At 40.7% G+C, this 12,127-nt stretch overlaps 1 protein-coding gene across 1 annotated transcript; it reads left to right on the top strand.

The window, feature by feature from the left end:
- The first annotated feature begins 1,039 nt into the window (after positions 1–1,039).
- Positions 1,040–10,203, top strand: igldcp (Ig-like domain-containing protein). The gene is made up of 7 exons (XM_010784575.1): positions 1,040–1,146; positions 2,119–2,162; positions 4,501–4,866; positions 5,097–5,187; positions 6,554–6,732; positions 8,501–8,554; positions 8,694–10,203. Exons 1-7 carry the CDS (start codon positions 1,121–1,123, stop codon positions 8,774–8,776), a joined length of 843 nt encoding a protein of 280 aa, XP_010782877.1. The 5' UTR covers positions 1,040–1,120; the 3' UTR covers positions 8,777–10,203.
- The last annotated feature ends 1,924 nt before the right edge of the window (positions 10,204–12,127 follow it).

Here is a 12,127-nt window from a genome sequence, read left to right as displayed (position 1 = left end):
GAATTTAAACCAGAAAATAAATTATAAATAGTTTAAACTCACAAATGAGGTGAGGATCCGTATGACACCTGCCATCATCTAATAAAAAAGAAAAGCTGTCCTGCAGGGAGGACTGATCTGTTCAATAAGTACAAACCAGTGATGTCATTGGGAGGAAGTGAGAGGGACCTTATTTTCATGGCAGGGACGCAGAGAGGACCACCAACATCTTCATTTCATGGCCAGAGAAACGGCGAAGAGGGAATGATTATAAAACATGCACAAACACACGCACGCACGCACGCACGAAAACACACACACACACCACCACACAACACACACACCACACTACATCACACATACACACACACACCACACACACACACACAACACACGCACGCACGCAAACACACACACACACACACACACACACACACACACACACACACACACACACACACACACACACACACACACACACACACACACACACACACACACACACACTCTTCCACAGACTGAAAGTCATGGAGCTGCAGCCCTTGGGTTTCGTTTCTGCGGAGATCCGTCAATGTATCTGCATATTATGCAACAAAACCGGAAATACTTCAAAAAAATAAACAATAAAGCAAGAACGTATTTATAAATAGCATGATTATTTTAATTGTAATGCCTGGTTCTTTCTTCATCTAACAATCTGTATTAAAATATATTTCCATTAGGCCTAGGCTACATGTTATTATTATAATAAGTAATTCGTTGTTATTTTAATATTTAATTTAGATACAAATAATCATCCTTGACAAAATGATGTCCTTACAACAGAAAAAAGACTGAAACACGAATTATATAAAAAAAATTATATGTACTTATATTTACAATACCAGAATGACACTTTGATTAAACAACATGGAATATGTAAAGTCTCTAAGGACCTCTTTATTTTTAATTTGTGTTTCATTATCACTTTTCTTCCGTCAAATCGATTCCAAGTGGTTTATTTTGAAGGCTCCACCGGAAGTCGAAAAGTAACGCGCTCAGCTGATAAAGTGTCCTCTCACAGGGTGTAAACACAGACATTTAACAACGTGCTTCACAGGGGGAGAGAAGGAGTGAACTAAGTTTCCAAACAGCGAAAATCATGAAATACTTCAGAAAAATACAATGGTAAGAAACATTACTTCATTTATAAACTAAAAGCTTAATTTACGGTACATTTAATTGTTAACATTTAGTTCGAATAATTTATCATATGTTCATACAATGATAACCCACATATTTAATTGTATATGTCAGTTAATAAGGTGTAATGCTGCTGGATTGAATATATCTGCAGAATAAAACCAATATTCAGTATGATTTTTTCCTTGTGTTCACCCTGTGAGCTGCTTCGTGCTGCTGAGCTGCTTCATGCTGCTGACCTGTAGATGGCAGCTGTTTCGTTTCTGAAGAAACTAAACAAGCCAGTGATAAACGAAACCTATCCCACTGAATTAGATTATAGTCTATGATGCTCACTGGGGACAGTACTGTCAAATGAGTTTCGATTTACAACTTAATATGACAAATACTTAAACATACTGTTTGCTAGCTCAGATGAAGACACTTCCGTTCTTAAGCATTAAATACACAGAATATTCCCAAGTATACCATTTCGAATTGCTTACTGACTCATGATGTTATTTATAATAATATATTAAAGTATTCTGTTTCCAAAGCATTTAATGAAAAATATTTTTAACTGTTAAAAGATCTGCATAATTATATACAGTATATAATAGCCAAGCTGTGACCCCACCCTTCATTACTGTAAGTGGAAAGCTTCTGAACACACTTTGAATAAATGATGGATATTTCAATAATGTTTGTTAGTCATTCTGTATCATTAGGATTCAGTTCTACATTTATTTTTGCTTTAAAGGTACAGTGTGTAAGATTTTCCAGAATTTAAATGTATAGCATTTATTAAATAAACCAACAGAAAGTAACGAGGTTACAGTGTTGACTTAGTGTGAAATATGTATTGTGTTGTGGATTTATAACACACATATACAATCTTATGTCATCTTTATTATGTTGGTGTGACAGATTATGAAAATAAATAATATGTGTTTCTCATAAAAACTTTGATTCTTTCAGGTTCTCCCTACAACTACAGTGTTTCCTGATTGTCAGTTTAGTTGGTGAGTATCAGCCTGGGTTGAACTCAAACAAAGTTAGTTCCACCTCAAAGGTGTAGTGTTTGCTTGCTACCTTAGTTTCAAGGATTAAAAGCAATTTTATCATGTGCTGTTCAGAATTAAATAGCACACACTCTCAAGCCCTACGAGTGTGTGGTCAGAGACAGAGCCAGTTGTTTAGGCAAAAAACAGTTGCTGTTCTCGGCAGAAATCACATAAATGTCATTGTATCAAGGCTATTATTATTCTCGGGAGAACAAATCACACTCTGTTAGTTTTTCCGGTGGCATATTTTAATTCTCTCCTTATTGTTACATTCGATTAACTTTAGTTCAAGCCCCTGCAAACAGAGAAGGAATTAAGACAGAAATATAATTGGACCTTTTGGGACTTAAACATTTTTGTGAAATCATCTGACACGTATAGATGGAAAAAGCCTTTACCGTGAAACTGCTAAAGACTGATCGACATCTAACATATGACAAGGAACATGCGAAACGTGCCACAATACTATTTTCCAAAGAAGCGTTTACAGGGTCTGTTGGCAACCACGGCATGATTAAGAACCCAATTTTCGTGTTTCCACTGCAGCCGTGCTGGTTCTCAGGTGATCTCAAGATCCACTGAGATGCATTCAAATATTGATTAATATGTCCGGAAAATAACCAGTTATATACATAAGAAAGTCTGAATTAAAATATAGATTGGACTGACCACATTTTATCGTAATGCCTTGTGGATCAGGACTGCGTTCCCAGCAGCGTCAACAGCATGATGGGATTACGACCGCCTGCTTAGAGCTGGCTTGGGAGACAGCAGTGTTATCAGAGGACAGCGTTGGGGAGGACAGGAACCCCCAGCAGCTCCATCAGCATCAGCCCTGACACCTGAACCAAGGGGAAACGACTCACCTTGATGAGAGGCCCTGTTGGCAGAGCACAGAGGCCTCAAGACTTCTCTTACACTGCCTGATCAGTTGCCTCAACCTGCAATCCAGTCACACCCAAATATGGTCCAGACACGACATGCCCGCAGCAAATCGTCCCAGAAAGCAAGCGACCCTGCATGTGCCCAAGTATGCCCCATAAGAGGGTGCACCGTCAGTCCTGTTTTCATGACTTTAGCAAAGACCTGACTAGCCAAGACCTGACCAGCCAAGTCAGGAGTGGAGGCACTAAAAATAGCCAAAATTCCACAATATCAGCGGGTTAAGGACATTGAACAATGAGTGGGCATGTCGAGTCATTCCGCTGCTGTCATGGAGGGCAGTGGAGACCAACACCATGAAGGACAAGGAGAGAGTCCGCTGCTACACAGACCTGCAAGATTGCTGACCAAATTCGACATGTCCCCAGAGATGTATGGACAGCAGTTCTAATCCATAACCGTACCACCTGCCAAGAACCCCTCCAAGACCTATACCACCGCCTTGAGGGTCTCGAACAGCACTGGATTCAGCCATAGAAGAATACGAAGGAGGAGGTTTGAGGGGCCAGCAACTTGTAGCAGATACTCCCTTTGGAGGTAATGGCCTTTGAGAAGGAGCATGATCCAGCGGAGGGGCATGCCGCTGCCAAGCTGGCTCTATAGCACCCTTATGTTTGCAGTGGAGGACAAATGAAATGCTCCACCAGTGCAGCACAGAGACAAAAACTCCAACCACCCCAGCCCTTCTTCTATAGACAACGCGGCACCTCAGTGAGCAAGACCACGCCCTGCGACGGTGCGGTTGAAAGATTGAACCAGAAGCGTGTGAAGATGCTGCAGACGTTTGTGGATGACTCTGGTAAGGACTGGGACACACTTTCTAGGGTCGCCTTACCATTCAAAACATATCCTCTTTGGACCACCATGATGTTGACAGAGATGGCAAAAGTATACAGTACATAATTCGCTCCAGTTTTCTTGCTGTCTTCTTCCTTGCTTCGTTGAAATAGCTTCGTAGGCTACCGGTTTGAGATAAGGCGCCATGTATTGATTCCTGCTGACTGAGGCCGTCTGCACAGCTCCAGGGATTATGGGAAACGCCTTGAACTGAGTTCTCGATTGTCCCTCTTCTTTAGAGAACACCAGGAATTTATGGATACACCAAATGTGTTTCCTGTATGACATTAGTTTGAAATAGGCGCGCAATGACTCTAAATAATAATGATCACGCCACCAAATGCAGATTAAAACTAAGGTAACAAGGACTGTTTGGAAAATGAAGAAGTAAAAGTAAAAAGTTGTCGTAAAAATAAATAGTGGTATTGATACCAGAAATATCTTGTACAGTAATAAAGTATTTGTACTTCACTGCTTCCCACCCCGTGTTGAGGACACTTTCCTCCATGTCTTCCAGACTCCTTTTCCCTGTCCTCCGCCACGAGCCCCCTGTCCGTCACCTTCAAGGTAGGAAACCAGGCGGTGCTTCCCTGCAGCTGGAAGCAGCGCCTGGGGGAGGTGACGCCCTCCACTTGCTACATCCAGTGGAACAGCCCTGCCGACACCGTATTTGAGCTGCAGGGGGAGAAGAAGTGGCAGGCGGAAGAGTTTCAGGGCCGGATGGAGGTTCCAGAGGAGAAGCTGAAGTCCGGGGACTGTTCTCTGGTCATCAGTGACGTGCAGATTGGAGACACGGGGAGATACGAGAGCTTCATGGTGGTGGATGGAGTGAGGTCCGCCAAAACCAAGGTCTTCATTCAGAGTGTCAAGCTGTCTGTATCCGGTGAGTTGGGCTTATCTTTCTATTCTTTATTTCATCTCATCAGTATTGGGCCGTGAATTTCACACCTAGGACTTCTAATCTCAAACGTAATACTCTTTTGTCCTTTGCTGTTCTCATTCTGCTTTGTACTTATATCTTTTCTCATATACTCTTATGTGATCGCATTTATTTTGTCTTTAATGATGCTGAGGTCTTTACTCTTTTGAATATTGTTTTCTTTTTCCTCTTAGACTATAAATCCATTCTGTCTCGAGGTCCAGGAGAGGATTTAGTTCTGGATCTGTACACCCAACACTCTGTGAAGGTAGTGTTCCAGGACAGGTAAGCTGCTCCCCTTACATTTCGCTTGTACTCTTTTCATTTCACATTTATCTCATCTATTATTTGCTCCTTTGGTCTCTGCTTCCACTCCCCACACTCCTTCGAAATGGCTGTTTGCGTCAGAGTAACACAGAGTACAGGCTGCTAGTGAAAATATGATTCACCGGATGAAAGCTTAACAGAGAATGAATCGTGGGTTTTAGAAAAAACACTTGACGTAGAACTTCGAAAGTAGGAAGATCTAATTTCTTAATGAAATGTTTCATTGGTTTTTCCCTATTATATTTAGTATGGAGCTTTGTCATGAGGCGGTGCTGGAAGCTGTGCTGTACTTTAGTTTAAGCTCCACGGAGACACAGGAGCCAGGTAGTATTTACACATCAGACTGTTTGTTGCTGAGTAAACTTTAAGGCTCTTTGCCCTCTGAGAAAATGACTTTCACAGGAAGTGGAGATGTATGGACTCAAATGTAGGAGAATGGAATCTTTTAACCGAAAATACTTTCTTTCTTAGCTGTAATGAAGGAAAGACAAAGAGAACAGAACTTCCTGTAAAACAACCTACAGGAATCCGATAATGACTAAAGGGAACTGTAATGTGAACTATAGAGGGGATATGTGCACAGGATGATTGCTGGGCTGATGGGGAACAGCAGCAACTAATAAGGCCAGGACAGACAATCAAAACAGGCGAAAAAAACAAAAAACAAAACAGGAACTAAAAAACATACATACCACTGAAAACGTCCAAATAAATGAGGAAAAATATCAAATAAGAACTATTTTTGTCTCTCAACAGAGTAGTGCAGTGACGCGTCCTAAAACCCGGAAGTAAGCGGCGCATCACGAAAATGATAAAAGTAGGGTTGACATGTGGATATTATCCGGCTGAACAAAACGTGCATTTATCTAACAGGTCCGTTTCCACAGACCTTATTTTGAGCTATTTTCCACAATCCTATGGAGAAATCCCATTGCTTTTTTGTCGAGGGAACCAGCGGGTTGCTTCCGGGCTTTAGGACGTGTCCCTTTACCTCTTTATTATGTTCGGTTTTAAGTCCCAATGCAAATACTTTATTGGGTTAATCTAGCGATCTGTAATGATTTTCTACGGCAAACATAACATTGCTAGCTGGCTAACAGAGGTTACTTCCAACTTGCCAACGATACATGGGCGAAATGAATTCACTGTGCAAGTGTTCATGGTCCAACATGGCAGTGTATGACATGGCAGTGTGCAAATAAAAGTGTCCAAATAGATTTTCAGCATAGGATCATGAAATAATCACTGTTCTAGCGTAGCATAAAAACCTTTCATCATAGTTTTATTATTTCTGCCTCTAACAGAAGTGCTCTGTGCTCCACAGGAACGGCTCAGAGTGGTCGGTTGTGTGGATGAGGGGGGAGGAAGACAGTGAACGAATGGAGCAAGATGTGGCAAATGAGCAGCTGACAATAAAGAACTTAAAGAGCTCGGACGAAGGAACGTACAAAGTTATGGACGAGCAGGGCCTCAGTGTCAGCACCGTGCTGCTGTCTGTTAATGGTGAGAGGCTCCTTCTCCTACTTTTCTTATATTTCACTGTTTGAGTCTTTCATCAAGCTTAAACAAACGCAAAAAGCTCTCTGATTCCAGCTTCTGAAATGCGCAACCATATAAATTAAGTTCTGATACAACTAAACTCCATTCTCAGCCTGTTTCGAGGGAAACAGATTTTTTCTCCTGGATTACGAACACAGTTTTAATCAGGGAGAGCAATCTGTGGCCCCTCGAAACCTAATGGAGAAGGCAGTTTGGTTGTTTAAGAACGTAATTTTTAGGAGACCAGGCTGGAATGTGAGGATTTTCTCCTTCTGGAAGCACAGGTATCCAGATTGAATATCTCACAATGTCCACAGGTAATTCCAATCCGCTCTGAATAAGGATTAAAACCACAGTCCTGAACCAAGAAATGTTTTGTTGAAAAAAATTCTCGTCTCTTCATGGTTTTACTTCATTAACTTTAAATATAGCAAGAACATATCCCATGTTTCTACAAATGTCACACTGATCTTTTTGCTAGTCTGCTTTTACCATACATTCACTTTCATTTCATTCCAGATCCTTCTACTGGTCTCCAGTAACTCTTGTGTTCTCCTAACCCGCCCCCCCCCCACCCAGCTGCACACCTGTTCACGCTTCCTTACTTGCCTTGTATATATTATCCACGTATTCCCATGCATATGTTTGGACCCCTGCTCTCCTTTTTTGACTCCTCGCCTGCTTTCTAGCTGGATACGTTTATTTGTTAGGGCTGGGTATCCTTTTGAAAAATACAATACCGGTATCTTTAAAGTTGTAATACCAATAAATCGATGAATTAGTTTGTGGTTCGATGCCCGAAATGAGCTCTGTGGTTAACGCAAGCTATAGAGATTTTCATTTTCTGTTTTATGTCAGTAAATACCCCGCTGGTGAATGTTTGTTTGTTTGATGATGTGTCTTAAAAATGGTGGTTGCTAACAAGTAGTTAAAGGAGACTACTACTAACTAAAGATTAGCCGCCTTTAGTTTAGCGGTGGTGCCATTAAGTCATTTGACGCTCAGGTAGATGGTTTATAGCCTAACATCAGCTTTACATTTCCGGAAATTGCATTGCTTCAACTATTCTAAAAGTGGTGTTAATATGTGGAGATTATCTTGCTGAACAAAATGTATAAGTACCATAAAGGTTTGTTAGCCACAGATCGTATTTTCTAAAATAATCCAAAATCCAACGGTAAATCCCCTTGCTAATTGTCGAGGGAGCCCTTGCTATGCTAACTAACGGGTTGCCCTAAAAAGTACATCATACCTGCACCACTCGTCACTGCAACCACATTGTATACCCATCATGTTAATGGAAGCATCTAGTTGGGCAAAATGCCACTGCTATTCCTCCCAAATCCAAAGGATTTTTATTAGAATACAAAGTTCAAATTATTTAAAGAATTATACAAATGATTATACCCCACACCCCGGACTGTGTGTGCTGCTGCAGTAATGGGTGAATAAAGCGTGGGCACATGAGGGTTAATGCAGATATTGTTTGACATGATATGTTTAAAGTCATCAGATAGCCCTTTTTGACTCATAGTTCCTAACTTCACCGTTGTGTTTTTGCAATGCTGTTCTGCAGATAAAATGTCCATTCCAGCTTCTCTAAATCAAAGAAGATGTCTCTAAATATTCTCTTGTCCCTTTTTTCTGCATCAAATGTTTCTGTCATACAAATGTTAGATGAATTTCCATCTCTATCACATGAAACTGATTTGAATGTTATGTGTTTTGACAGAAGGCTCCAAAGCTTTCAAACTCGCCCAGACAATGGAAAATCAAGTACCAACAGGTGAGGAATAATCTTTCGGCATATTCTGGGACAAGAACCAGACCAAAAGATAATTCACTTGATGGAAAACATGTTTGAAGTAACTCCAATAAAAAGTGATCTGAAATAACCTCTATCTCCGCCCTCTGATGTGTTCCAGATGGTACTGTCAGAGGCAGCTGTTCGGCTCTTCTTCTCTTGTCTGTTCTTGTCACAGTTTTCCAAATTCTTCATCTTTTCTAAGAAACTTCCCTCTACAAAATAACTGCACCTACATCAAAAGACTAAACACTATAGCCAGCAAACAATGTAAGTTCTGTTTTTACTAGATATTATCGTAGTGTTTCTGAACTTTAACCTAAAAGCTAATGAGCTAGATTGGACGTTTGTTGGATTGCAGTGAATTTAAGTTAAGTTTGTATTTGTCTTCAACAGGCTGACTACTAAAACCAATATGGTATCAAATGTTGGAACACAACGTGTTTTACAATAATTCGGAGTCATGCTCCTAATCCTAACAATCCTAATCTACGGTGGCCGACACAGGCACACGTGCTACAACGGCCTTAAACACTTGTGTTAGGACAAATGCCTTGCAATTTTCAAAAATTATGCAAAAAATTACAAATGTGCCGAAACACATGTAAATGAATAAATATATCTTCACCAACTTGACAACAGATGAGCAGCATTGAGAAAATATTCACCAACTTGAGGAAACATGTGCAGGGTTTACTAAATGTGCTGCATAAAGGAAGCGCTGCAACACAACGGAAACCAGGGGGAACTCATAAGCGACGCACACAGCTGGGACCGGAGCGCTTGGTGACGTTCGTGGATTGTAAAATTGGCCAAAGTTGGCCACATGTCCTAAAATGTTTTATCGGCTTATTTTATCAAATGTGATATCATGATCCTGCTGATATTATTGCAGATCTGCTGTGAGCTAGCTAGCTATGGTAGCTAACTTTCAAATATACTGAAAAGAACACTTACAGTTATGAAACAGAATAACTCTGCAAACAGAGACAGTTGTCCAACTTTATAATCCTGAACGTCACCAAGTGCTCCAGTCCCACCTGTGTGCGTCACCTTTTAGTGTCCCCTGGTTTCCGTTGTGTTTTGAGCTTCTTGCAGCGTTTCGTTTATGCGGCGCTTACGGTAAATGTTGCACACATTTTGTAAGGTTGGTGAATGTTTTCTAAACGCTACGCATGTGTTGTCAAATTGTGTTGTCAAGAACATCTGTGGTTTTGTATTTGCATCGTTTTTGAAAGTGCAGCGCCGTTCTCCTAATGGAAGTGTTTTGGAGAGAGATGTAGGATTGTTTCATGACTGGGAAAAATATAGTGACAACAATATTTCAAGGAGTTAAGAAAAACAAAGTATAGCAATTTCTCAAATCAGAGGTTCAATTGGAAAAACTGTGAAAATGTTTGGGGAATAATACAACACAAGACTGTTTACGCATGTATATGGGATGTTTGTTTGTGTGTGTATGTGCTTGCATTTGTATTTAATAAGAACTTTTTTTGTTGTAAATACTACTGATTCATTTCTATAAAGATTGAGTCACCTGTTTGTGTGATATTTGTATTTATGTATTTAGGCCCCAGTGTTGAAATTCATTGAGTTCATGAATAAATAAAAAATAAAGCCATCAAACACAACCATGTCATATTTCCATTATTTATTGTTAAACGCCACATACATTTGTTTCCACTGGAATCACTTTTTAGGCAAATAAGTGCAAACATATTAATTTTGCACAGCTAAATAAATAAGAAAAGGCACACCAGATCTTCCATATTCACTCCAATGAAGTGAGGGAATGAGTCCGTTAAGGGGTCAGTGTGGTGGTGTTCTGTATGATTCATTCAATTCATAATTTAGTCCCTTCTATTTTGTATTCTTCTCTCTGCTGATTTCATCAATACTTTTAGTCTGTTTATTGTTTCTAAGATATTCTGAATCCAATTCTGATATTGTTTTGTCAATCAAACCAACTCTGAAACGCTTTGTGTGGATTAATCCACCGCTGAAAATAGTCCCCAGGCCAGCAATTATTTCCTTCTGTTCTCTGGCGCCACCCAACGACCAGTGCAGCGACCCATTTCTGTTATAACCAACATACACAGAAGGTTGGTGACTCAGGTTACAGACAGAAAATCCAAAAGCATCTGTTTCAATGTATCGAATTCAACAGTAATTCCACGCACTCCACGGTCTATCACAAACAATCAGAGTGACAGTATATCGAACACACTTAAACTGGCTCTATNTTTTGGCATCACAACGCTGTAATGACGTTCTCTGGCATTCTACAGTTGATGTTAGCTAATCAGACTATCTTGACTACTGTTGCTATCAATATTGTGCAATAAGCCGTTTTCTACACGCATGTTTTCACTTATCGCGTAGTTTTCGTTATGCAATTTGACTTGTGATGGCCACATGTAGCCCATGTACGATTGATTCCATCCGATAGTTGCAATATACAAACAACAAGGAAAACGTCTGCCTCTAATGTTCATACAGTGAACGGAAGTTCATTAAATAAGGTAAAATAAACAGAATCACACTAAGCCTGGTTTGTGGTTGCTGACTTTACATAAGTGATTTTTATAAGTGGGTGTGGTCGCGTTCTAGTCACTTTGCTCAGCGCTACTGCTGTTACAACTTGTATTCCCCGATCTTGCGGGTTGCCGAGTGGGGCCGCTGAGAGAATAGACTACCAGACTCCCAGCAAAGGTAAATTGTGTCTAGAGTGCGCCATCTATGGGATCAACTGAAATGCCGGAGTATTGCAGGAAAAAACGCAAAATTAATGCGGTCTTTACTATAATTTGGACAATTTTTGTACCAATATTCGGCGGGCCGGATTCAAAAGCCCAACAGGCCGTATATGGCCCGCGGGCCTTAGTTTGCCCCATGCCTGATCTAAATGCTCTCTAGCAAACTTCAGACGGGCCTGGACATGTACTGGCTTAAGCAGGGGGACACGTCTGGCACTGCAGGATTTGAGTCCCTGGCGGCGTAGTGTGTTACTGATGGTAGCCTTTGTTACTTTGGTCCCAGCTCTCTGCAGGTCATTGACTAGGTCCCCCCGTGTGGTTCTGGGATTTTTGCTCACCGTTCTTGTAATCATTTTGACCCCACGGGGTGAGATCTTGCGTGGAGCCCCAGATCGAGGGAGATTATCAGTGGTCTTGTATGTCTTCCATTTTCTAATAATTGCTCCCACAGTTGATTTCTTCACACCAAGCTGCTTACCTATTGCAGATTCAGTGTTCCCATTCTGGTGCAGGTCTACCATTTAGTTTCTGGTGTCCTTTGACAGCTCTTTGGTCTTGGCCATAGTGGAGTTTGGAGTGTGACTGTTTGAGGTTGTGGACAGGTGTCTTTTATACTGATAACAAGTTCAAACAGGTGCCATTAATACAGTTAACAAGTGGAGGACAGAGGAGGCTCTTAAAGAAGAAGTTACAGGTCTGTGAGAGCCAGAAATCTTGTTTGTCTGTAGGTGACCAAATACTTATTTTCCACCATAATTTGCAAATAAATTCTTTAAAAATCAGAAAATGTGATTTTCTG

Source organism: Notothenia coriiceps, unplaced genomic scaffold, assembly GCF_000735185.1.
Source record: "Notothenia coriiceps isolate Sejong01 unplaced genomic scaffold, NC01 NC01_scaffold00026422, whole genome shotgun sequence".
NCBI classification, from domain to species: domain Eukaryota; kingdom Metazoa; phylum Chordata; class Actinopteri; order Perciformes; family Nototheniidae; genus Notothenia; species Notothenia coriiceps.
The sequence above is the reverse complement of the archived record's forward strand: the minus strand, read 5'-3'. Positions and strand labels throughout refer to the sequence as shown.